This window comes from Danio rerio, chromosome 4 (genome assembly GCF_052040795.2).
Source record: "Danio rerio strain M-AB ecotype USA chromosome 4, GRCz13ab, whole genome shotgun sequence".
Lineage (NCBI taxonomy): Eukaryota > Metazoa > Chordata > Actinopteri > Cypriniformes > Danionidae > Danio > Danio rerio.
Window position 1 is genome coordinate 67,800,001 of NC_141024.2, and position 23,816 is coordinate 67,823,816.

Consider the following 23,816-nt stretch of genomic DNA (forward strand, 5'->3'; position numbering starts at 1 on the left):
GAGCTATGAAACAGCCGTTGAGACCTATGTGTGGTATGTTCCTCCCTGTGATAAGCCCCTTTCTCTTCAGTGAGAACACTCTGTTGTTTTTCTCCTCCTACCAGCACAACGCTTTTCCCAAGAAACAATGGAAATGCAAACAATTGACGACTGCTGCAATTTTAAAAAGGGGGAAGACGTAGTCGGCAGGATTCGAACCTGCGCAGTGAGACCCCAATGGATTTCAAGTCCATCGCCTTAACCACTCGGCCACGACTACAAGACTGTCCGTTTCGCCATTTCTTTATGCCTAGTACACATATTGTGCATCCGGATGAAACTTTCATCAAGCGATAGCTCAACGGCAAAAGCTGTGGCTCCACAAAATGAGAGTCACACGCCCAAACAGGGACTTGAACCCTGGACCCTCAGATTAAAAGTCTGATGCTCTACCGACTGAGCTATCCGGGCTCCACAACAGTGATTTACAAGTAAGCAAGGTTTGGGTTGTGGTCGGCCCAGACCTTTACAGTACACTAAAGTTTACCGTGAGATGGGGTTTTAACCTTATGGTTGGTGTGGATGTTGCTAAAACACGACAGGTTACTTTGAGGTTGGGTTTATGGTTTTTGTAGGTGTAGACATCAGTACAACACAATAGTTTGGACTTCATGTCATGTAGGAGACATTAAATAGATCAATGATAACTGCAGAATGTCTTTCTGCTGTTGTGGCAATGAATGGACACTCAACAATTGAAAAGATTCCTTCCATGCCTTAGAAGCGTGACTTGATCAGTACTTATCTACACAGCATGCTGGCATCAAAGATCCTATTTCTCTTATATCATATCCCTAGTCTTCCACACTTTAGGAAACGTAAACATTCAGGACGTGCCATTAGCACAGCCTGCACTAAAAGAAGGCTGGAGATAACGGATGGCAACACAGAGTGCGACACCAATGTCACCTTGAAAAACCTGCCGTGACCCGGATTCGAACCGGGGTTGCTGCAGCCACAACGCAGAGTACTAACCACTATACGATCACGGCGAGCTATGAAACAGCCGTTGAGACCTATGTGTGGTATGTTCCTCCCTGTGATAAGCCCCTTTCTCTTCAGTGAGAACACTCTGTTGTTTTTCTCCTCCTACCAGCACAACGCTTTTCCCAAGAAACAATGGAAATGCAAACAATTGACGACTGCTGCAATTTTAAAAAGGGGGAAGACGTAGTCGGCAGGATTCGAACCTGCGCAGGGAGACCCCAATGGATTTCAAGTCCATCGCCTTAACCACTCGGCCACGACTACAAGACTGTCCGTTTCGCCATTTCTTTATGCCTAGTACACATATTGTGCATCCGGATGAAACTTTCATCAAGCGATAGCTCAACGGCAAAAGCTGTGGCTCCACAAAATGAGAGTCACACGCCCGAACAGGGACTTGAACCCTGGACCCTCAGATTAAAAGTCTGATGCTCTACCGACTGAGCTATCCGGGCTCCACAACAGTAATTTACAAGTAAGCAAGGTTTGGGTTGTGGTCGGCCCAGACCTTTACAGTACACTAAAGTTTACCGTGAGATGGGGTTTTAACCTTATGGTTGGTGTGGAGGTTGCTAAAACACGACAGGTTACTTTGAGGTTGGGTTTATGGTTTTTGTAGGTGTAGACATCAGTACAACACAATAGTTTGGACTTCATGTCATGTAGGAGACATTAAATAGATCAATGATAACTGCAGAATGTCTTTCTGCTGTTGTGGCAATGAATGGACACTCAACAATTGAAAAGATTCCTTCCATGCCTTAGAAGCGTGACTTGATCAGTACTTATCTACACAGCATGCTGGCATCAAAGATCCTATTTCTCTTATATCATATCCCTAGTCTTCCACACTTTAGGAAACGTAAACATTCAGGACGTGCCATTAGCACAGCCTGCACTAAAAGAAGGCTGGAGATAACGGATGGCAACACAGAGTGCGACACCAATGTCACCTTGAAAAACCTGCCGTGACCCGGATTCGAACCGGGGTTGCTGCAGCCACAACGCAGAGTACTAACCACTATACGATCACGGCGAGCTATGAAACAGCCGTTGAGACCTATGTGTGGTATGTTCCTCCCTGTGATAAGCCCCTTTCTCTTCAGTGAGAACACTCTGTTGTTTTTCTCCTCCTACCAGCACAACGCTTTTCCCAAGAAACAATGGAAATGCAAACAATTGACGACTGCTGCAATTTTAAAAAGGGGGAAGACGTAGTCGGCAGGATTCGAACCTGCGCAGGGAGACCCCAATGGATTTCAAGTCCATCGCCTTAACCACTCGGCCACGACTACAAGACTGTCCGTTTCGCCATTTCTTTATGCCTAGTACACATATTGTGCATCCGGATGAAACTTTCATCAAGCGATAGCTCAACGGCAAAAGCTGTGGCTCCACAAAATGAGAGTCACACGCCCGAACAGGGACTTGAACCCTGGACCCTCAGATTAAAAGTCTGATGCTCTACCGACTGAGCTATCCGGGCTCCACAACAGTAATTTACAAGTAAGCAAGGTTTGGGTTGTGGTCGGCCCAGACCTTTACAGTACACTAAAGTTTACCGTGAGATGGGGTTTTAACCTTATGGTTGGTGTGGAGGTTGCTAAAACACGACAGGTTACTTTGAGGTTGGGTTTATGGTTTTTGTAGGTGTAGACATCAGTACAACACAATAGTTTGGACTTCATGTCATGTAGGAGACATTAAATAGATCAATGATAACTGCAGAATGTCTTTCTGCTGTTGTGGCAATGAATGGACACTCAACAATTGAAAAGATTCCTTCCATGCCTTAGAAGCGTGACTTGATCAGTACTTATCTACACAGCATGCTGGCATCAAAGATCCTATTTCTCTTATATCATATCCCTAGTCTTCCACACTTTAGGAAACGTAAACATTCAGGACGTGCCATTAGCACAGCCTGCACTAAAAGAAGGCTGGAGATAACGGATGGCAACACAGAGTGCGACACCAATGTCACCTTGAAAAACCTGCCGTGACCCGGATTTGCTGCGGCCACAACGCAGAGTACTAACCACTATACGATCACGGCGAGCTATGAAACAGCCGTTGAGACCTATGTGTGGTATGTTCCTCCCTGTGATAAGCCCCTTTCTCTTCAGTGAGAACACTCTGTTGTTTTTCTCCTCGTACCAGCACAACGCTTTTCCCAAGAAACAATGGAAATGCAAACAATTGACGACTGCTGCAATTTTAAAAAGGGGGAGGACGTAGTCGGCAGGATTCAAACCTGCGCGGGGAGACCCCAATGGATTTCAAGTCCATCGCCTTAACCACTCGGCCACGACTACAAGACTGTCTGTACCGCCATTTCTTTATGCCTAGTACACATATTGTGCATCCGGATGAAACTTTCATCAAGCGATAGCTCAACGGCAAAAGCTGTGGCTCCACAAAATGAGAGTCACACGCCCGAACAGGGACTTGAACCCTGGACCCTCAGATTAAAAGTCTGATGCTCTACCGACTGAGCTATCCGGGCTCCACAACAGTAATTTACAAGTAAGCAAGGTTTGGGTTGTGGTCGGCCCAGACCTTTACAGTACACTAAAGTTTACCGTGAGATGGGGTTTTAACCTTATGGTTGGTGTGGAGGTTGCTAAAACACGACAGGTTACTTTGAGGTTGGGTTTATGGTTTTTGTAGGTGTAGACATCAGTACAACACAATAGTTTGGACTTTATGTCATGTAGGAGACATTAAATAGATCAATGATAACTGCAGAATGTCTTTCTGCTGTTGTGGCAATGAATGGACACTCAACAATTGAAAAGATTCCTTCCATGCCTTAGAAGCGTGACTTGATCAGTACTTATCTACACAGCATGCTGGCATCAAAGATCCTATTTCTCTTATATCATATCCCTAGTCTTCCACACTTTAGGAAACGTAAACATTCAGGACGTGCCATTAGCACAGCCTGCACTAAAAGAAGGCTGGAGGTAACGGATGGCAACACAGAGTGCGACACCAATGTCACCTTGAAAAACCTGCCGTGATCCGGATTCGAACCGGGGTTGCTGCGGCCACAATGCAGAGTACTAACCACTATACGATCACGGCGAGCTATGAAACAGCCGTTGTGACCTATGTGTGGTATGTTCCTCCCTGTGATAAGCCCCTTTCTCTTCAGTGAGAACACTCTGTTGTTTTTCTCCTCCTACCAGCACAACGCTTTTCCCAAGAAACAATGGAAATGCAAACAATTGACGACTGCTGCAATTTTAAAAAGGGGGAGGACGTAGTCGGCAGGATTCGAAGCTGCGCGGGGAGACCCCAATGGATTTCAAGTCCATCGCCTTAACCACTCAGCCACGACTACAAGACTGTCCGTACCTCCATTTCTTTATGCCTAGTACACATATTGTGCATCCGGATGAAACTTTCATCAAGCGATAGCTCAACGGCAAAAGCTGTGGCTCCACAAAATGAGCGTCACACGCCCGAACAGGGACTTGAACCCTGGACCCTCAGATTAAAAGTCTGATGCTCTACCGACTGAGCTATCCGGGCTCCACAACAGTAATTTACAAGTAAGCAAGGTTTGGGTTGTGGTCGGCCCAGACCTTTACAGTACACTAAAGTTTACCGTGAGATGGGGTTTTAACCTTATGGTTGGTGTGGAGGTTGCTAAAACACGACAGGTTACTTTGAGGTTGGGTTTATGGTTTTTGTAGGTGTAGACATCAGTACAACACAATAGTTTGGACTTCATGTCATGTAGGAGACATTAAATAGATCAATGATAACTGCAGAATGTCTTTCTGCTGTTGTGGCAATGAATGGACACTCAACAATTGAAAAGATTCCTTCCATGCCTTAGAAGCGTGACTTGATCAGTACTTATCTACACAGCATGCTGGCATCAAAGATCCTATTTCTCTTATATCATATCCCTAGTCTTCCACACTTTAGGAAACGTAAACATTCAGGACGTGCCATTAGCACAGCCTGCACTAAAAGAAGGCTGGAGATAACGGATGGCAACACAGAGTGCGACACCAATAGCCGCATTTCCACTATCGGGCCAGTGCGAGCCAGGGCTTTAATCGGGCTGGGGCGGGCCAATAGCCCGGGAGGTTGAGAAATGAGGCTGATATCATGTCGCGTTTCCACTGTCGGGCTAAAGCTCACAGCGCGTCACGCAAACACCGCCCACAGAACGTCCCCGAATCAAACGTCACACAACCCGCCCACTTCAGCGGGAATCAGGCAGATAAAGCACACCATAAATCATCACGAAACGAAACCATTAAAATGAAGACAACCGAAACAAACAAACGACACGTTACTGTACAGCAGTACATTATATGTCTATACGCACAGACCTGTGTATTTCCATTTATTACATTTGTTTACTCGCCGACCGACTGCATTGTGCATGGAGTGCTCTCGCCACTAACGCAGGGACCCATCACAGAGAGCGCACACATCCATAATATAAAGCCACAGAAATTCTCCTTTATAACTCGATATGGCATGTATATTTTAACATCCTCGTGTTGATAGAAGTCGTGTTAAGTTTTCAGCACAAGAGCGAGTAGCCTAATAAAATATAGCCATAGGCTATTTGTTGCGCTCGGCAGCTATTCACTAAAACTCATCATTTAAAGTTTCATTTATAAATTTAACCACGTCAAATAAAAACATAAACAGTTGTTTGAGGATATAGAACACATTTTGTGTTTGGACTTTCCCCCATATGCGTTTAAAGCAGCGAGTGCTGCGCAGGACTGAGTGACAGAAAAAAAGGTATAGGAGATTCTGCTTTCACTCACCCAAATATTGCTCTGTTTGCGCGATTTGATTAATATCATCGTATCCAAATACTTTATAAATATTTACTTATATAAATATTTACTTTATATAAATATTTCAAACCTTCTCCGGTGTTTATTGTTTTTAAAAAATATCGAAAATCTTTTTTTTTTTTCAGACAGGTCTTTGCAAAATGAAAGTTAGGCTATGTGTGGCTTTAAAACGGTTTGATTTGTATATTGTATATAGGCTACCTACATTGCTATAGTTAGCTTTTGTTTATTTTATATTGGTTAATTTATTTAATGTGATTATATATATATCCGATATTTGTAATTCTTTAAATTAATTTCAATATAGGCTACCTTAGGCTATTTTATCAAGATATGACAATATATTGTTTAAAGTCTACGAAAGTGGGCACGTATTTTGTTAAGTTTATGTCTTTCTGTTGTATTTATATGTGTATTATCTCCAAAATAAATGAAGAAAAAAGCCGCTCGCGGCATAACAGAGCTGTGAAGGAGCGCTTTTGCCCGGTCTCACACACACATACAGGCATCTAAACGTGCACAAACAAACAAACATTTTAAACTTGACAAAAACTCTCGAAAACCTTTACTGTCTGATGTGTTTTTAATATGGTGTAAAGATTATTATGCGTTATTGAAACATAAAGGAGGACGCAGCAAAGAACGTCACTATAAATTAAAACTACTTTATTATTTTATGCAGCAGCCTTACATTTAAAAGGGAAACATAAGGGTGATCATACGCAAAAGGACCCCAGACTATAAGGCTAGATGTTTTCTTTCCCTTATTTCTTTATTTGTTTGGCGCATGTACTCATGTGCAATCAGAAAACTGCCCGCCTCTCCTTTCACTCCGCCCCGAAGCCCCAGCTGGCCCTCCTTGGCCCAAGGTATTCGGCGGGCCGAAAAAGGCCAGCCGCTGGCCCCAAGAAAGCCCCGCTTTGGCCTGATTAGGCCACGGAAGTGACAGTGGAAACCCCACTGGCCTTGGCTCGCCCTGGCTCGCTCGCTTTAGGCACGATAGTGGAAACGCGGCTATTGACACATTGAAAAACCTGCCATGACCCGGATTCGAACCGGGGTTGCTGCAGCCACAACGCAGAGTACTAACCACCATACGATCACGGCGAGCTATGAAACAGCCGTTGTGACCTATGTGTGGTATGTTCCTCCCTGTGATAAGCCCCTTTCTCTTCAGTGAGAACACTCTGTTGTTTTTCTCCTCCTACCAGCACAACGCTTTTCCCAAGAAACAATGGAAATGCAAACAATTGACGACTGCTGCAATTTTAAAAAGGGGGAGGACGTAGTCGGCAGGATTCGAACCTGCGCGGGGAGACCCCAATGGATTTCAAGTCCATCGCCTTAACCACTCGGCCACGACTTCAAGACTGTCTGTACCGCCATTTCTTTATGCCTAGTACACATATTGTGCATCCAGATGAAACATTCATCAGGCGATAGCTCAACGGCAAAAGCTGTGGCTCCACAAAATGAGTGTCACACGCCCGAACCGGGACTTGAACCCTGGACCCTCAGATTAAAAGTCTGATGCTCTACCGACTGAGCTATCCGGGCTCCACAACAGTAATTTACAAGTAGGCAAGGTTTGGGTTGTGGTCGGCGCAGACCTTTACAGTACACTAAAGTTTACCGTGAGATGGGGTTTTAAGCTTATGGTTGGTGTGGAGGTTGCTAAAACACGACAGGTTACTTTGAGGTTGGGTTTATGGTTTTTGTAGGTGTAGACATCAGTACAACACAATAGTTTGAACTTAATGTCATGTAGGAGACATTAAATAGATCAATGATAACTGCAGAATGTCTTTCTGCTGTTGTGGCAATGAATGGACACTCAACAATTGAAAAGATTCCTTCCTTGCCTTAGAAGCGTGACTTGATCAGTACTTATCTACACAGCATGCTGGCATCAAAGATCCTATTTCTCTTATATCGAATCCCTAGTCTTCCACACTTTAGGAAACGTAAACATTCAGGACGTGCCATTAGCACAGCCTGCACTAAAAGAAGGCTGGAGGTAACGGATGACAACACAGAGTGCGACACCAATGTCACCTTGAAAAGCCTGCCGTGACCTGGATTCGAACCGGGGTTGCTGCAGCCACAACACAGAGTACTAACCACTATACGAGCACGGCGAGCTACAAAACAGCCCTTGTTACCTTTGTGTGGTATGTTCCTCCCTGTGATAAGCCCCTTTCTCTTTAGTGAGAACACTCTGTTGTTTTTCTCCTCCTACCAGCACAACGCTTTTCCCAAGAAACAATGGAAATGCAAACAATTGACGACTGCTGCAATTTTAAAAAGGGGGAGGACGTAGTCGGCAGGATTCAAACCTGCGCGGGGAGATCCCAACGGATTTCAAGTCCATCGCCTTAACCACTCGGCCACAACTACAAGACTGCCTGTACTGCCATTTCTTTATGCCTAGTACACATATCGTGCATCCAGATGAAACTTTCATCAAGCGATAGCTCAACGGCAAAAGCTGTGGCTCCACAAAACAAGCGTCACACGCCCGAACAGGGACCTGAACCCTGGACCCTCAGATTAAAAGTCTGATGCTCTACCGACTGAGCTATCCGGGCTCCACAACAGTAATTTACAAGTAGGCAAGGTTTGGGTTGTGGTCGGCGCAGACCTTCACAGTACACTAAAGTTTACCGTGACATGGGGTTTTAAGCTTATGGTTGGTGTGGATGTTGCTTAAACACGACAGGTTACTTTGAGGTTGGGTTTATGGTTTTTGTAGGTGTAGACATCAGTACAACACAATAGTTTGAACTTCATGTCATGTAGGAGACATTAAATAGATCAATGATAACTGCAGAATGTCTTTCTGCTGTTGTGGCAATGAATGGACACTCAACAATTGAAAAGATTCCTTCCATGCCTTAGTCTTCCACACTTTAGGAAAACGTAAACATTCAGGACGTGCCATTAGCACAGCCTGCACTAAAAGAAGGCTGGAGGTAACGGATGGCAACACAGAGTGCGACACCAATGTCACCTTGAAAAGCCTGCCGTGACCCGGATTCGAACTGGGGTTGCTGCAGCCACAACGCAGAGTACTAACCACTATACGATCACGGCGAGCTACGAAACAGCCCTTGTGACCTATGTGTGGTATGTTCCTCCGTGTGATAAGCCCCTTTCTCTTCAGTGAGAACACTCTGTTGTTTTTCTCCTCCTACCAGCACAACGCTTTTCCCAAGAAACAATGGAAATGCAAACAATTGACGACTGCTGAAATTTTAAAAACACGGAGGACGTAGTCGGCAGGATTCAAACCTACGCGGGGATACCCCAATGGATTTCTAGTCCATCGCCTTAACCACTCAGCCACGACTACAAGACTGACTGTACCGCCATTACTTTATGCCTAGTACACATATTGTGCATCCAGATGAAACTTTCATCAAGCGATAGCTCAACGGCAAAAGCTGTGGCTCCACAAAATGAGCGTCACATGCCCGAACAAGGACTTGAACCCTGGACCCTCAGATTAAAAGTCTGATGCTCTACCGACTGAGCTATGCAGTCTCCACATCAGTAATTTACAAGTAGGCAAGGTTTGGGTTGTGGTCGGAATTGATCCGTTCATCTCTTGAGTCCTCTATCGCGTCTGAGTCACTCATTCATCATGGGCCAATCATACGCATTTAGAGCCGGAAAAAGAATTGATCCGTTCACCTCATGAGTCAGGTCTGAATTTGGAGAAAAGCTCTGCCACTGCACTTGACACCACCAACACTGGTTTGAAGTGCAGCTCAGGTTAAATACTCTCTCTCCACTCTAGAAAGATCCAATGATTGCTACCAGGTGGACACAGTTACCTGCAGGGAGAGAGAGAGAGGAAAAACACAATGCTCATTGTCCACCAAAAGATATGTCTCAGGACGCAAGCCCTGGGATAACCGTTATCACCCTCCTGGAGCATATACAGGCAAGAAATCCATTAATTAGTTGTTATGGAAGTTATTAATTAAGCTTTTAATGTACTACACAAAATGGTAATCTAAATGTTTATTTTATCATTAGTTTTATTTAATATATGTTTTTTTAATTGTTTTATTTTTTTAAGGTGAATTGCTGGGAATGGAGCACCTTTACAGCCAGACCGGCAAAACCCTGACTCCGGTGCTCCAGAACCCAGAGGAGGAAGACAGGCTGGTGGAGGAAGTACATGACGAGGATCTACAAGATGACGGGTTTGAGTAGGAGATCATGGAGGACATCACAGTTCAAGTGCTGTATGAGGATGACCCCTGCCGTGATCAATACTGACCGATTACCACCACATCCGTGATCTGGTGCTTGGCAGTCGCAGGCTGATGGATGAAACAGTGATCCAGCTTTTTGAGCTAAATCAGAAGACGCTCATTCAGTGGTAAGCAAAGCACATTATTTTCTTTAGATTACCTGAATACTTCTAAATTAATATAAATGAATAATACATATCATTTATTATCAGGTTTCAACGGAGGCAAAAGGATCAGGAAATGAGTGTACTCACTCAGGGACTGACTCCACTTGATCCAATTGCTGTGGCAGATACGCAGCTTCCTTTGCCGAGGGGAAAATTGGACGAGGCACCGACAACATCAGGCCCCAAACACAAGTTTGTCTTTCCTCCAAATAAAGAAGGACAGGCACCTCTTCTTCGACCTGGTCAAAAGTCTGCTTCTGCAACCACCACAGTTTGCTCCTTCCTGCCGGATGTCACCACGGTTTGCTCCTTTCCACCGGCCCCCACGACGGTATGCCCAATCACGCCAACCCCCACCACAGTCTGCCACATTGCACCAGCCCCTACCATGGTGTGCCCCGTCACACCGACCTTCACCACAGTGCGCCCCATCTCGCCAGCCTCTACCACAGTGTGCCCCATCATACCAGCCTCCACCACAGTGCGCCCTATTGCGCCGGCCCCCACCACAGTGCGCCTCATTGTATCTGCCCCCACCACGGTGTGCTCCTTTCCACCGACCCCCAGCACGGTGTGCCCCATTGCACCACCCCCCACAGCACCAGATGTTGTGCAGCCTATTTCAGGACCTGGATCATTGTTTGGCACACTTGTTTTTAACCCAGACATGAGTGTGTCAATGGTGATTCCATCATTTGCTGCACCAACATCCAGTGCAGTCCCAGCTTCACCTGCACCTGCTGTTCCTCCACCTGCACCTGCTCCACCTGCACCTGCTGTTCCTCCACCTGCACCTGCTCCACCTGCACCTGCTGTTCCTCCACCTGCACCTGCTCCACCTGCGCCTGCTGTTCCTGTGTCCCGTTACACCCAGAGAAACAGGCGCAGACGGGAACAGGAGAAGAAAAGTGTTTGCAGCTAATGTGAGCAACCAAAGACTAAGGAGTTTGGCCATAGCCGATTTGTCCTTAGAGGACTGGTTGGCAGAACAGCGCCAGCAAAATAAAGGACAAACTCCAGCTCCAGAATAAAGGACAAATTGCTGTATATATTTTTGTAAATGTTACATGGGTACTCTCTCTCTCTCATTTTATTTAATTTTTGTGTGTTAATATTTAGCATTTTAAAGTGGCACTTATAGGCCCACTCTTATTTTGTCTTGTGTGTACTTATTTAATATTTGTGTGCATTTTATGTAAAAATATATTTATATTTCTTTAAAAAAATAAAATTTTATACATTGCTTAAATACTATATTTTATATATTACGTGCCCCCACTCTTGCATTTTATTATGTATTTATATTATTGTTTAATATATTGTGTATATAAAACTAAATATATATATATAGAGTATTGTTTTTATATAATGTGTATAATAAGTAAATATATATATATATATAATATTGTTTTAATATATGTGCACAATAAATAAATATATATTGTATTGTTTTTATTTATTGTATATTATACAGTTTATATATTAAGATATGTTTTTATTTTGTTTTTTATATTTTTAAAATTGTTTTGCGATTTTAATATTTGTATTCATTTTAATAAACCATTTTGCATATTACTTGTTTTTGTGTGCATTCATTTAAAGTTATTACATAAAGAAATATAACATATATTAATATATATATATATATATATATATATATATATATATATATATATATATATATATATATATATATAGTATAGTATATATTTATATATTAATAAATAAATATATATAATATACTTATATATACATAAACATGCATACATATGTTTAATTGAAACATTTGCATTCATTTTTAATTAACGTAATATGCTTTTTAAGAACAATATCCACATAATAATAGTAATATCAATATAATTGCCTGTGTTACATCAGTAAAATTTCAATAAGAGCGCAGCTGATTGGCTCCGCTAAAACCGACACTGATTGGATATTGTGTTACACAGATCGTGTGTTCGAATCCAGCACGCAAAAAATGACATTTAGAGTGACATGCAATATGCAACTAAAATACCACATTATGCACAGTCACAAAGCCGCGAACACTACTGCAAGCGAAATTTGTCGCATTTTTCCCTGTTTTTGCGGCTTGTTCGCTTGCGAGTGAGCGTGAAGATTGGACCCCTTCCTATGCTAAGCGAGCGCTCTACCATTTGAGCTAATTCCCCTCAGAAAAATTCAAATTGGTAGTTTTTGGCGTGGTCAAAAAAAAAAAAAAAAAGATCACATCTGCTCTGTGGTGGCCTCTTTGCCCTGCCCGCCGTTTAGTCGTCAAATTGCCTGGAATAGTGCGCTTTTCTTTTAAAGCCCTACCTATTCCTGCACCAGTAAACGTGTGAGGAGCCCTGCATGCCGAATGACTCAGAATGACTCAGTTACTCAGAAATCAATGCACATTGGCACCACCTTGGATTGACATTCTGCTACTTTCCTGCAAGGCCGTTTTTTTTTATTCATTCCCTACAGCTTTGACAGCACCACACAACAAGCTTGAGGTTCCATGGTGTAATGGTGACCACTCTGAATCCAGCGATCTGAGTTAAAATTTCAGTGGGACCTGTTATTTTGCCAGCACCGCACAAAAAAAAGCTGGAATAGAATGTTAATCTCTTGAAGGCCAGGGAATGACATTTACTCTGGGCTTTCTAGTGCTTTAGGCAGGAAGTGGCTGGTTAGCTTAGCTGGTTAGACTATGGTGGTAATAACGGCAAGGTTGTGGATTCGATCCCTGTACTGGCCAAGCTCTTACCCTCTTAGGCCTCAGATGCATTTAAGGGCTCTGCTCTGTCTTACACACGTCTACGCTGCAAAAAAACTATGAAACGGCAGCTGAAATAGCTTAGTTGGGAGAGTGTTAGACTGAATATCTAAAGGTCCCTGGTTAGAACCAGGGTTCGGTAAAGTAGTGTTGTTTTTCAGTTTTGGGCACAAGAGTTAGGTGACCGAAAGTCACCCAAAAAGCCTAGCTGCTGCACCCTTAAGTCCAACTGCTTCCACTTCACCAAAAAGCTATCTTACTTCCAGATGGTCACGTCGCTTCTGGTGATGATTAAATCAGGAGAGTTTCACTTTAAACCTTTTCGCTTTAAAAAGGCATGAAAACAGAGGTGGAGAATGCAGTCATTGTTCCCGCTTCTTCTCGCATGCAAAGCGAGCGCTTAACCATTTGAGCTAATTCCCCTCACAGCAATCAATAGTTGGCGATTTTCGACGTGGTCAAAATAGAAAAAAAAGATCACATTTGCTCTGTGGTGGCCTCTTTGCCCTGCCTGCCGTTTAGTCGTCAAAATGCCTGGAATAGTGTGCTTTTCTTTTGAAGGCCCTACCTGGTCCTGCTCCAGTAAACGTGTGAGGAGCCCTGCATGCCGAATGACGAGTTACTCAGAAATCAATGCACATTGGCACTGCCTTGTATTGACATTCTGCTACTTTCTGTCAAGGCCGTTTTCTTTTTTTTTTTTTTTTTTTACATTATTTTCTCTTTGGCCCGGGCAGCACCAAGCAGGAGACTTGAGGTTCCATGGTGTAATGGTTAGCACTCTGGACTCTGAATCCAGCGATCCGAGTTCAAATCTCGGTGGAACCTTGTTTTTTTACCAGCACCGCACAAAAAAAGCTGGAATAGCATTCTTATCTCTTGAAGAAAATGACAGTTACTCTGAGCTTTTTAGCAAACATGGCAGAAAGTGGCCGGTTAGCTCAGCTGGTTAGAGCGTGGTGCTAATAACGCCAAGGTCGCGGGTTCGATCCCCGTACTGGCCAAAGTTTTACCCTTTAAGGCCTCAGAGGCATTTCAGGATTCTGCTTAGTCTCACAGACACGAATGCTGCAGGATTCTTGTGAAAAGGCAGCTGAAATTGTTCAGTTGGGAGAGCGTTAAACTGAAGATCTAAAGGTCCCTGGTTCGATCCTGGGATTCGGCAAAACAGTGATGTTGTTCTATTTTGTGCACAAGGGTCAGGTGACTGAAAGTCACCCAAAAAGCCTAGCTGCTTCACCCTTAAGTCCACCTGCTTCCACTTGACCAAAACACTATCTTCCTCCCAGATGGTCACGTTGCTTCTGGCGATGATTCCAATGGCCTGATCGACAGCACTCTATAATGCTATGTATTTAGCGCTTTGATGTCCCACTGCGGACACGCTGCTGAATAAAAGAAAACTGTGACTTGATAGGGCTTCTGAAGGGTTGCAATGATATGTACTACACAGAAACCGGCAAAGCTGACGTAAGTAGTTTCGCTTTAAACCCTCAAGGTGCCACCAGCTTTGCAATAAAAGCCAATGTAAAAAGGCATGAAAACAGAGGTGGAGAATGCAGTCATTGTTCCCGCTACCTCTCCCATGCAAAGCGAGCGCTTAACCATGAGCTAATTTCCCTCAAAGCAATCAATAATTGGCGATTTTCGACGTGGTCAAAATAGAAAAAAAAGATCACATTTGCTCTGTGGTGGCCTCTTTGCCCTGCCTGCCGTTTAGTCATCAAAATGCCTGGAATAGTGCGCTTTTCTTTTGAAGGCCCTACCTGGTCCTGCTCCAGTAAACGTGTGAGGAGCCCTGCATGCCGAATGACGAGTTACTCAGAAATCAATGCACATTGGCACTGCCTTGTATTGACATTCTGCTACTTTCTGGCAAAGCCGTTTTCTTTTTTTTTTTTTTCTTTTTTACATTATTTTCTCTTTGGCCCGGGCAGCACCAAGCAGGAGACTTGAGGTTCCATGGTGTAATGGTTAGCACTCTGGACTCTGAATCCAGCGATCCGAGTTCAAATCTCGGTGGAACCTTGTTTTTTTACCAGCACCGCACAAAAAAAGCTGGAATAGCATTCTTATCTCTTGAAGAAAATGACAGTTACTCTGAGCTTTTTAGCAAACATGGCAGAAAGTGGCCGGTTAGCTCAGCTGGTTAGAGCGTGGTGCTAATAACGCCAAGGTCGCGGGTTCGATCCCCGTACTGGCCAAAGTTTTACCCTTTAAGGCCTCAGAGGCATTTCAGGATTCTGCTTAGTCTCACAGACACGAATGCTGCAGGATTCTTGTGAAAAGCCAGCTGAAATTGTTCAGTTGGGAGAGCGTTAAACTGAAGATCTAAAGGTCCCTGGTTCGATCTTGGGTTTAGGCAAAACAGTGATGTTGTTCTATTTTGTGCACAAGGGTCAGGTGACTGAAAGTCACCCAAAAAGCCTAGCTGCTTCACCCTTAAGTCCACCTGCTTCCACTTGACCAAAACACTATCTTCCTCCCAGATGGTCACGTTGCTTCTGGCGATGATTCCAATGGCCTGATCGACAGCACTCTATAATGCTATGTATTTAGCGCTTTGATGTCCCACTGCGGACACACTGCTGAATAAAAGAAAACTGTGACTTGATAGGGCTTCTGAAGGGTTGCAATGATATGTACTACACAGAAACCGGCAAAGCTGACGTAAGTAGTTTCGCTTTAAACCCTCAAGGTGCCACCAGCTTTGCAATAAAAGCCAATGTAAAAAGGCATGAAAACAGAGGTGGAGAATGCAGTCATTGTTCCCGCTACCTCTCCCATGCAAAGCGAGCGCTTAACCATGAGCTAATTTCCCTCAAAGCAATCAATAATTTGCGATTTTCGATGTGGTCAAAATAGAAAAAAAAGATCACATTTGCTCTGTGGTGGCCTCTTTGCCCTGCCTGCCGTTTAGTCGTCGAAATGCCTGGAATAGTGCGCTTTTCTTTTGAAGGCCCTACCTGGTCCTGCTCCAGTAAACGTGTGAGGAGCCCTGCATGCCGAATGACGAGTTACTCAGAAATCAATGCACATTGGCACTGCGTTGTATTGACATTCTGCTACTTTCTGGCAAGGCCGTTTTCTTTTTTTTTTGTTTTGTTTTTACATTATTTTCTCTTTGGCCCGGGCAGCACCAAGCAGGAGACTTGAGGTTCCATGGTGTAATGGTTAGCACTCTGGACTCTGAATCCAGCGATCCGAGTTCAAATCTCGGTGGTACCTTGTTTTTTTACCAGCACCGCACAAAAAAAGCTGGAATAGCATTCTTATCTCTTGAAGAAAATGACAGTTACGCTGAGCTTTTTAGCAAACAAGGCAGAAAGTGGCCGGTTAGCTCAGCTGGTTAGAGCGTGGTGCTAATAACGCCAAGGTCGCGGGTTCGATCCCCGTACTGGCCAAAGTTTTACCCTTTAAGGCCTCAGAGGCATTTCAGGATTCTGCTTAGTCTCACAGACACGAATGCTGCAGGATTCTTGTGAAAAGCCAGCTGAAATTGTTCAGTTGGGAGAGTGTTAATCTGAAGTTCTAAAGATCCCTGGTTCAATCCTGGGTTTTGGCAAAACAGTGATGTTATTCTATTTTGTGCACAAGGGTCAGGTGACTGAAAGTCACCCAAAAAGCCTAGCTGCTTCACCCTTAAGTCCACCTGCTTCCACTTGACCAAAACACTATCTTCCTCCCAGATGGTCACGTTGCTTCTGGCAATGATTCCAATGGCCTGATCGACAGCACTCTATAATGCTATGTATTTAGCGCTTTGATGTCCCACTGCGGACACGCTGCTGAATAAAAGAAAACTGTGACTTGATAGGGCTTCTGAAGGGTTGCAATGATATGTACTACACATAAACCGGCAAAGCTGACGTAAGTAGTTTCGCTTTAAACCCTCAAGGTGCCACCAGCTTTGCAATAAAAGCCAATGTAAAAAGGCATGAAAACAGAGGTGGAGAATGCAGTCATTGTTCCCGCTACCTCTCCCATGCAAAGCGACGCTTAACCATGAGCTAATTTCCCTCAAAGCAATCAATAATTGGCGATTTTCGATGTGGTCAAAATAAAAATAAAAAATCACATTTGCTCTGTGGTGGCCTCTTTGCCCTGCCTGCCGTTTAGTCATCAAAATGCCTGGAATAGTGCGCTTTTCTTTTGAAGGCCCTACCTGGTCCTGCTCCAGTAAACGTGTGAGGAGCCCTGCATGCCGAATGACGAGTTACTCAGAAATCAATGCACATTGGCACTGCCTTGTATTGACATTCTGCTACTTTCTGTCAAGGCCGTTTTCTTTTTTTTTTTTTGTTTTTACATTATTTTCTCTTTGGCCCGGGCAGCACCAAGCAGGAGACTTGAGGTTCCATGGTGTAATGGTTAGCACTCTGGACTCTGAATCCAGCGATCCGAGTTCAAATCTCGATGGGACCTTGTTTTTTTACCAGCACCACACCAAAAAAGCTGGAATAGCATTCTAATCTCTTGAAGAAAATGACAGTTACTCTGAGCTTTTTAGCAAACATGGCAGAAAGTGGTAGGTTAGCTCAGCTGGTTAGAGCGTGGTGCTAATAACGCCAAGGTCGTGGGTTCGATCCCCGTACTGGCCAAAGTTTTACCCTTTAAGGCCTCAGAGGCATTTCAGGATTCTGCTTAGTCTCACAGACACGAATGCTGCAGGATTCCTGTGAAAAGGCAGCTGAAATTGTTCAGTTGGGAAAGCGTTAAACTGAAGATCTAAAGGTCCCTGGTTCGATCCTGGGATTCGGCAAAACAGTGATGTTGTTCTATTTTGTGCACAAGGGTCAGGTGACTGAAAGTCACCCAAAAAGCCTAGCTGCTTCACCCTTAAGTCCACCTGCTTCCACTTGACCAAAACACTATCTTCCTCCCAGATGGTCACGTTGCTTCTGGCGATGATTCCAATGGCCTGATCGACAGCACTCTATAATGCTATGTATTTAGCGCTTTGATGTCCCACTGCGGACACACTGCTGAATAAAAGAAAACTGTGACTTGATAGGGCTTCTGAAGGGTTGCAATGATATGTACTACACAGAAACCGGCAAAGCTGACGTAAGTAGTTTCGCTTTAAACCCTCAAGGTGCCACCAGCTTTGCAATAAAAGCCAATGTAAAAAGGCATGAAAACAGAGGTGGAGAATGCAGTCATTGTTCCCGCTACCTCTCCCATGCAAAGCGAGCGCTTAACCATGAGCTAATTCCCCTCAAAGCAATCAATAATTGGCGATTTTCTACGTGGTCAAAATAGAAAAAAAGATCACATTTGCTGTGTGGTGGCCTCTTTGCCCTGCCTGCCGTTTAGTCGTCAAAATGCCTGGAATAGTGTGCTTTTCTTTTGAAGGCCCTACCTGGTCCTGCTCCAGTAAACGTGTGAGAAGCCCTGCATGCCGAATGACGAGTTACTCAGAAATCAATGCACATTGGCACTGCCTTGTATTGACATTCTGCTACTTTCTGTCAAGGCCGTTTTCTTTTTTTTTTTTTGTTTTTACATTATTTTCTCTTTGGCCCGGGCAGCACCAAGCAGATGAATTGAGGTTCATGGTGTAATGGTTAGCACTCTGGACTCTGAATCCAGCGATCCGAGTTCAAATCTTGATGGGACCTTGTTTTTTTACCAGCACCGCACAAAAAAAGCTGGAATAGCATTCTTATCTCTTGAAGAAAATGACAGTTACGCTGAGCTTTTTAGCAAACATGGCAGAAAGTGGCCGGTTAGCTCAGCTGGTTAGAGCGTGGTGCTAATAACGCCAAGGTCGCGGGTTCGATCCCCGTACTGGCCAAAGTTTTACTCTTTAAGGCCTCAGAGGCATTTCAGGATTCTGCTTAGCCTCACAGACACGAATGCTGCAGGATTCTTGTGAAAAGGCAGCTGAAATTGTTCAGTTGGGAGAGTGTTAATCTGAAGTTCTAAAGATCCCTGGTTCAATCCTGGGTTTCGGCAAAACAGTGATGTTATTCTATTTTGTGCACAAGGGTCAGGTGACTGAAAGTCACCCAAAAAGCCTAGCTGCTTCACCCTTAAGTCCACCTGCTTCCACTTGACCAAAACACTATCTTCCTCCCAGATGGTCACGTTGCTTCTGGCGATGATTCCAATGGCCTGATCGACAGCACTCTATAATGCTATGTATTTAGCGCTTTGATGTCCCACTGCGGACACGCTGCTGAATAAAAGAAAACTGTGACTTGATAGGGCTTCTGAAGGGTTGCAATGATATGTACTACACAGAAACCGGCAAAGCTGACGTAAGTAGTTTCGCTTTAAACCCTCAAGGTGCCACCAGCTTTGCAATAAAAGCCAATGTAAAAAGGCATGAAAACAGAGGTGGAGAATGCAGTCATTGTTCCCGCTACCTCTCCCATGCAAAGCGAGCGCTTAACCATGAGCTAATTCCCCTCAAAGCAATCAATAATTGGCGATTTTCTACGTGGTCAAAATAGAAAAAAAGATCACATTTGCTGTGTGGTGGCCTCTTTGCCCTGCCTGCCGTTTAGTCGTCAAAATGCCTGGAATAGTGTGCTTTTCTTTTGAAGGCCCTACCTGGTCCTGCTCCAGTAAACGTGTGAGAAGCCCTGCATGCCGAATGACGAGTTACTCAGAAATCAATGCACATTGGCACTGCCTTGTATTGACATTCTGCTACTTTCTGTCAAGGCCGTTTTCTTTTTTTTTTTTTGTTTTTACATTATTTTCTCTTTGGCCCGGGCAGCACCAAGCAGATGAATTGAGGTTCATGGTGTAATGGTTAGCACTCTGGACTCTGAATCCAGCGATCCGAGTTCAAATCTTGATGGGACCTTGTTTTTTTACCAGCACCGCACAAAAAAAGCTGGAATAGCATTCTTATCTCTTGAAGAAAATGACAGTTACGCTGAGCTTTTTAGCAAACATGGCAGAAAGTGGCCGGTTAGCTCAGCTGGTTAGAGCGTGGTGCTAATAACGCCAAGGTCGCGGGTTCGATCCCCGTACTGGCCAAAGTTTTACTCTTTAAGGCCTCAGAGGCATTTCAGGATTCTGCTTAGCCTCACAGACACGAATGCTGCAGGATTCTTGTGAAAAGGCAGCTGAAATTGTTCAGTTGGGAGAGTGTTAATCTGAAGTTCTAAAGATCCCTGGTTCAATCCTGGGTTTCGGCAAAACAGTGATGTTATTCTATTTTGTGCACAAGGGTCAGGTGACTGAAAGTCACCCAAAAAGCCTAGCTGCTTCACCCTTAAGTCCACCTGCTTCCACTTGACCAAAACACTATCTTCCTCCCAGATGGTCACGTTGCTTCTGGCGATGATTCCAATGGCCTGATCGACAGCACTCTATAATGCTATGTATTTAGCGCTTTGATGTCCCACTGCGGACACGCTGCTGAATAAAAGAAAACTGTGACTTGATAGGGCTTCTAAAGGGTTGCAATGATATGTACTACACAGAAACCGGCAAAGCTGACGTAAGTAGTTTCGCTTTAAACCCTCAAGGTGCCACCAGCTTTGCAATAAAAGCCAATGTAAAAAGGCATGAAAACAGAGGTGGAGAATGCAGTCATTGTTCCCGCTACCTCTCCCATGCAAAGCGAGCGCTTAACCATGAGCTAATTCCCCTCAAAGCAATCAATAATTGGAGATTTTCTACGTGGTCAAAATAGAAAAAAAGATCACATTTGCTCTGTGGTGGCCTCTTTGCCCTGCCTGCCGTTTAGTCGTCAAAATGCCTGGAATAGTGCGCTTTTCTTTTGAAGGCCCTACCTGGTCCTGCTCCAGTAAACGTGTGAGGAGCCCTGCATGCCGAATGACGAGTTACTCAGAAATCAATGCACATTGGCACTGCCTTGTATTGACATTCTGCTACTTTCTGTCAAGGCCGTTTTCTTTTTTTTTTTGTTTTTACATTATTTTCTCTTTGGCCCGGGCAGCACCAAGCAGATGACTTGAGGTTCCATGGTGTAATGGTTAGCACTCTGGACTCTGAATCCAGCGATCCGAGTTCAAATCTCGGTGGAACCTTGTTTTTTTACCAGCACCGCACAAAAAAAGCTGGAATAGCATTCTTATCTCTTGAAGAAAATGACAGTTACTCTGAGCTTTTTAGCAAACATGGCAGAAAGTGGCCGGTTAGCTCAGCTGGTTAGAGCGTGGTGCTAATAACGCCAAGGTCGCGGGTTCGATCCCCGTACTGGCCAAAGTTTTACCCTTTAAGGCCTCAGAGGCATTTCAGGATTCTGCTTAGTCTCACAGACACGAATGCTGCAGGATTCTTGTGAAAAGGCAGCTGAAATTGTTCAGTTGGGAGAGCGTTAAACTGAAGATCTAAAGGTCCCTGGTTCGATCTTGGGTTTAGGCAAAACAGTGATGTTGTTCTATTTTGTGCACAAGGGTCAGGTGACTGAAAGTCACCCAAAAAGCCTAGCTGCTTCACCCTTAAGTCCACCTGCTTCCACTTGACCAAAACACTATCTTCCTCCCAGATGGTCACGTTGCTTCTGGCGATGATTCCAATGGCCTGATCGACAGCACTCTATAATGCTATGTATTTAGCGCTTTGATGTCCCACTGCGGACACGCTGCTGAATAAAAGAAAACTGTGACTTGATAGGGCTTCTGAAGGGTTGCAATGATATGTACTACACAGAAACCGGCAAAGCTGACGTAAGTAGTTTCGCTTTAAACCCTCAAGGTGCCACCAGCTTTGCAATAAAAGCCAATGTAAAAAGGCATGAAAACAGAGGTGGAGAATGCAGTCATTGTTCCCGCTACCTCTCCCATGCAAAGCGAGCACTTAACCATGAGCTAATTTCCCTCAAAGCAATCAATAATTGGCGATTTTCGATGTGGTCAAAATAGAAAAAAAAGATCACATTTGCTCTGTGGTGGCCTCTTTGCCCTGCCTGCCGTTTAGTCGTCGAAATGCCTGGAATAGTGCGCTTTTCTTTTGAAGGCCCTACCTGGTCCTGCTCCAGTAAACGTGTGAGGAGCCCTGCATGCCGAATGACGAGTTACTCAGAAATCAATGCACATTGGCACTGCCTTGTATTGACATTCTGCTACTTTCTGGCAAGGCCGTTTTCTTTTTTTTTTGTTTTGTTTTTACATTATTTTCTCTTTGGCCCGGGCAGCACCAAGCAGGAGACTTGAGGTTCCATGGTGTAATGGTTAGCACTCTGGACTCTGAATCCAGCGATCCGAGTTCAAATCTCGATGGGACCTTGTTTTTTTACCAGCACCACACCAAAAAAGCTGGAATAGCATTCTAATCTCTTGAAGAAAATGACAGTTACTCTGAGCTTTTTAGCAAACATGGCAGAAAGTGGCTGGTTAGCTCAGCTGGTTAGAGCAAGGTGCTAATAACGCCAAGGTCGTGGGTTCGATCCCCGTACTGGCCAAAGTTTTACCCTTTAAGGCCTCAGAGGCATTTCAGGATTCTGCTTAGTCTCACAGACACGAATGCTGCAGGATTCCTGTGAAAAGGCAGCTGAAATTGTTCAGTTGGGAGAGCGTTAAACTGAAGATCTAAAGGTCCCTGGTTCGATCCTGGGATTCGGCAAAACAGTGATGTTGTTCTATTTTGTGCACAAGGGTCAGGTGACTGAAAGTCACCCAAAAAGCCTAGCTGCTTCACCCTTAAGTCCACCTGCTTCCACTTGACCAAAACACTATCTTCCTCCCAGATGGTCACGTTGCTTCTGGCGATGATTCCAATGGCCTGATCGACAGCACTCTATAATGCTATGTATTTAGCGCTTTGATGTCCCACTGCGGACACGCTGCTGAATAAAAGAAAACTGTGACTTGATAGGGCTTCTGAAGGGTTGCAATGATATGTACTACACAGAAACCGGCAAAGCTGACGTAAGTAATTTCGCTTTAAACCCTCAAGGTGCCACCAGCTTTGCAATAAAAGCCAATGTAAAAAGGCATGAAAACAGAGGTGGAGAATGCAGTCATTGTTCCCGCTACCTCTCCCATGCAAAGCGAGCGCTTAACCATGAGCTAATTTCCCTCAAAGCAATCAATAATTGGCGATTTTCGACGTGGTCAAAATAGAAAAAAAAGATCACATTTGCTCTGTGGTGGCCTCTTTGCCCTGCCTGCCGTTTAGTCATCAAAATGCCTGGAATAGTGCGCTTTTCTTTTGAAGGCCCTACCTGGTCCTGCTCCAGTAAACGTGTGAGGAGCCCTGCATGCCGAATGACGAGTTACTCAGAAATCAATGCACATTGGCACTGCCTTGTATTGACATTCTGCTACTTTCTGGCAAGGCCGTTTTCTTTTTTTTTTTTTTACATTATTTTCTCTTTGGCCCGGGCAGCACCAAGCAGGAGACTTGAGGTTCCATGGTGTAATGGTTAACACTCTGGACTCTGAATCCAGCGATCCGAGTTCAAATCTCGGTGGAACCTTGTTTTTTTACCAGCACCGCACAAAAAAAGCTGGAATAGCATTCTTATCTCTTGAAGAAAATGGCAGTTACTCTGAGCTTTTTAGCAAACATGGCAGAAAGTGGCCGGTTAGCTCAGCTGGTTAGAGCGCGGTGCTAATAACGCCAAGGTCGCGGGTTCTATCCCCGTGCTGGACAAACTTTTACCCTTTAAGGCCTCAGAGGCATTTCAGGATTCTGCTTAGCCTCACAGACACGAATGCTGCAGGATTCTTGTGAAAAGGCAGCTGAAATTGCTCAGTTGGGAGAGTGTTAAACTGAAGTTCTAAAGGTCCCTGGTTCGATCCTGGGTTTCGGCAAAACAGTGATGTTATTCTTTTTT

The 23,816-nt window shown here is 44.3% G+C and overlaps 2 protein-coding genes, 1 long non-coding RNA gene and 28 other non-coding genes across 37 annotated transcripts in view; 15 read left to right on the forward strand and 16 right to left on the reverse strand.

Annotated features, from left to right (window-relative positions):
• Positions 1-23,816, forward strand: part of LOC148682349 (uncharacterized) — a 771,506-nt gene that overhangs the window by 629,728 nt on the left and 117,962 nt on the right. The gene's annotated exons all lie outside the window — the stretch shown is intronic.
• The window catches only part of LOC147845236 (uncharacterized), a 934,973-nt gene that overhangs the window by 101,873 nt on the left and 809,284 nt on the right, over positions 1-23,816 (reverse strand). The window lies entirely within an intron of this gene.
• Positions 178-259, reverse strand: trnas-aga (transfer RNA serine (anticodon AGA)). The gene has a single exon. It is a non-coding gene; the product is annotated as a tRNA-Ser (tRNA).
• trnak-uuu (transfer RNA lysine (anticodon UUU)) lies at positions 378-450 on the reverse strand. The gene has a single exon. It is a non-coding gene; the product is annotated as a tRNA-Lys (tRNA).
• Positions 960-1,031, reverse strand: trnah-gug (transfer RNA histidin (anticodon GUG)). Its single transcript has one exon. It is a non-coding gene; the product is annotated as a tRNA-His (tRNA).
• Positions 1,209-1,290, reverse strand: trnas-uga (transfer RNA serine (anticodon UGA)). Its single transcript has one exon. It is a non-coding gene; the product is annotated as a tRNA-Ser (tRNA).
• On the reverse strand, positions 1,409-1,481 carry trnak-uuu (transfer RNA lysine (anticodon UUU)). The gene has a single exon. It is a non-coding gene; the product is annotated as a tRNA-Lys (tRNA).
• On the reverse strand, positions 1,991-2,062 carry trnah-gug (transfer RNA histidin (anticodon GUG)). The gene has a single exon. It is a non-coding gene; the product is annotated as a tRNA-His (tRNA).
• trnas-uga (transfer RNA serine (anticodon UGA)) lies at positions 2,240-2,321 on the reverse strand. Its single transcript has one exon. It is a non-coding gene; the product is annotated as a tRNA-Ser (tRNA).
• trnak-uuu (transfer RNA lysine (anticodon UUU)) lies at positions 2,440-2,512 on the reverse strand. Its single transcript has one exon. It is a non-coding gene; the product is annotated as a tRNA-Lys (tRNA).
• Positions 3,260-3,341, reverse strand: trnas-uga (transfer RNA serine (anticodon UGA)). The gene has a single exon. It is a non-coding gene; the product is annotated as a tRNA-Ser (tRNA).
• Positions 3,460-3,532, reverse strand: trnak-uuu (transfer RNA lysine (anticodon UUU)). Its single transcript has one exon. It is a non-coding gene; the product is annotated as a tRNA-Lys (tRNA).
• On the reverse strand, positions 4,291-4,372 carry trnas-uga (transfer RNA serine (anticodon UGA)). Its single transcript has one exon. It is a non-coding gene; the product is annotated as a tRNA-Ser (tRNA).
• On the reverse strand, positions 4,491-4,563 carry trnak-uuu (transfer RNA lysine (anticodon UUU)). The gene has a single exon. It is a non-coding gene; the product is annotated as a tRNA-Lys (tRNA).
• Positions 7,146-7,227, reverse strand: trnas-uga (transfer RNA serine (anticodon UGA)). Its single transcript has one exon. It is a non-coding gene; the product is annotated as a tRNA-Ser (tRNA).
• On the reverse strand, positions 7,346-7,418 carry trnak-uuu (transfer RNA lysine (anticodon UUU)). The gene has a single exon. It is a non-coding gene; the product is annotated as a tRNA-Lys (tRNA).
• On the reverse strand, positions 8,177-8,258 carry trnas-uga (transfer RNA serine (anticodon UGA)). The gene has a single exon. It is a non-coding gene; the product is annotated as a tRNA-Ser (tRNA).
• On the forward strand, positions 10,151-11,609 carry LOC137490432 (uncharacterized). Its single transcript, XM_087250483.2, has 2 exons — positions 10,151-10,251; positions 10,336-11,609. The coding sequence occupies exons 1-2, from the start codon at positions 10,196-10,198 to the stop codon at positions 11,210-11,212; spliced, it is 933 nt and encodes a 310-aa protein (XP_087106609.1). The 5' UTR covers positions 10,151-10,195; the 3' UTR covers positions 11,213-11,609.
• Positions 13,808-13,879, forward strand: trnaq-cug (transfer RNA glutamine (anticodon CUG)). Its single transcript has one exon. It is a non-coding gene; the product is annotated as a tRNA-Gln (tRNA).
• On the forward strand, positions 13,982-14,055 carry trnai-aau (transfer RNA isoleucine (anticodon AAU)). The gene has a single exon. It is a non-coding gene; the product is annotated as a tRNA-Ile (tRNA).
• trnaq-cug (transfer RNA glutamine (anticodon CUG)) lies at positions 15,008-15,079 on the forward strand. The gene has a single exon. It is a non-coding gene; the product is annotated as a tRNA-Gln (tRNA).
• trnai-aau (transfer RNA isoleucine (anticodon AAU)) lies at positions 15,182-15,255 on the forward strand. Its single transcript has one exon. It is a non-coding gene; the product is annotated as a tRNA-Ile (tRNA).
• trnaq-cug (transfer RNA glutamine (anticodon CUG)) lies at positions 16,208-16,279 on the forward strand. Its single transcript has one exon. It is a non-coding gene; the product is annotated as a tRNA-Gln (tRNA).
• Positions 16,382-16,455, forward strand: trnai-aau (transfer RNA isoleucine (anticodon AAU)). The gene has a single exon. It is a non-coding gene; the product is annotated as a tRNA-Ile (tRNA).
• On the forward strand, positions 17,405-17,476 carry trnaq-cug (transfer RNA glutamine (anticodon CUG)). Its single transcript has one exon. It is a non-coding gene; the product is annotated as a tRNA-Gln (tRNA).
• Positions 18,775-18,848, forward strand: trnai-aau (transfer RNA isoleucine (anticodon AAU)). Its single transcript has one exon. It is a non-coding gene; the product is annotated as a tRNA-Ile (tRNA).
• trnai-aau (transfer RNA isoleucine (anticodon AAU)) lies at positions 19,971-20,044 on the forward strand. The gene has a single exon. It is a non-coding gene; the product is annotated as a tRNA-Ile (tRNA).
• Positions 20,992-21,063, forward strand: trnaq-cug (transfer RNA glutamine (anticodon CUG)). The gene has a single exon. It is a non-coding gene; the product is annotated as a tRNA-Gln (tRNA).
• Positions 21,166-21,239, forward strand: trnai-aau (transfer RNA isoleucine (anticodon AAU)). The gene has a single exon. It is a non-coding gene; the product is annotated as a tRNA-Ile (tRNA).
• trnaq-cug (transfer RNA glutamine (anticodon CUG)) lies at positions 22,192-22,263 on the forward strand. The gene has a single exon. It is a non-coding gene; the product is annotated as a tRNA-Gln (tRNA).
• trnaq-cug (transfer RNA glutamine (anticodon CUG)) lies at positions 23,385-23,456 on the forward strand. Its single transcript has one exon. It is a non-coding gene; the product is annotated as a tRNA-Gln (tRNA).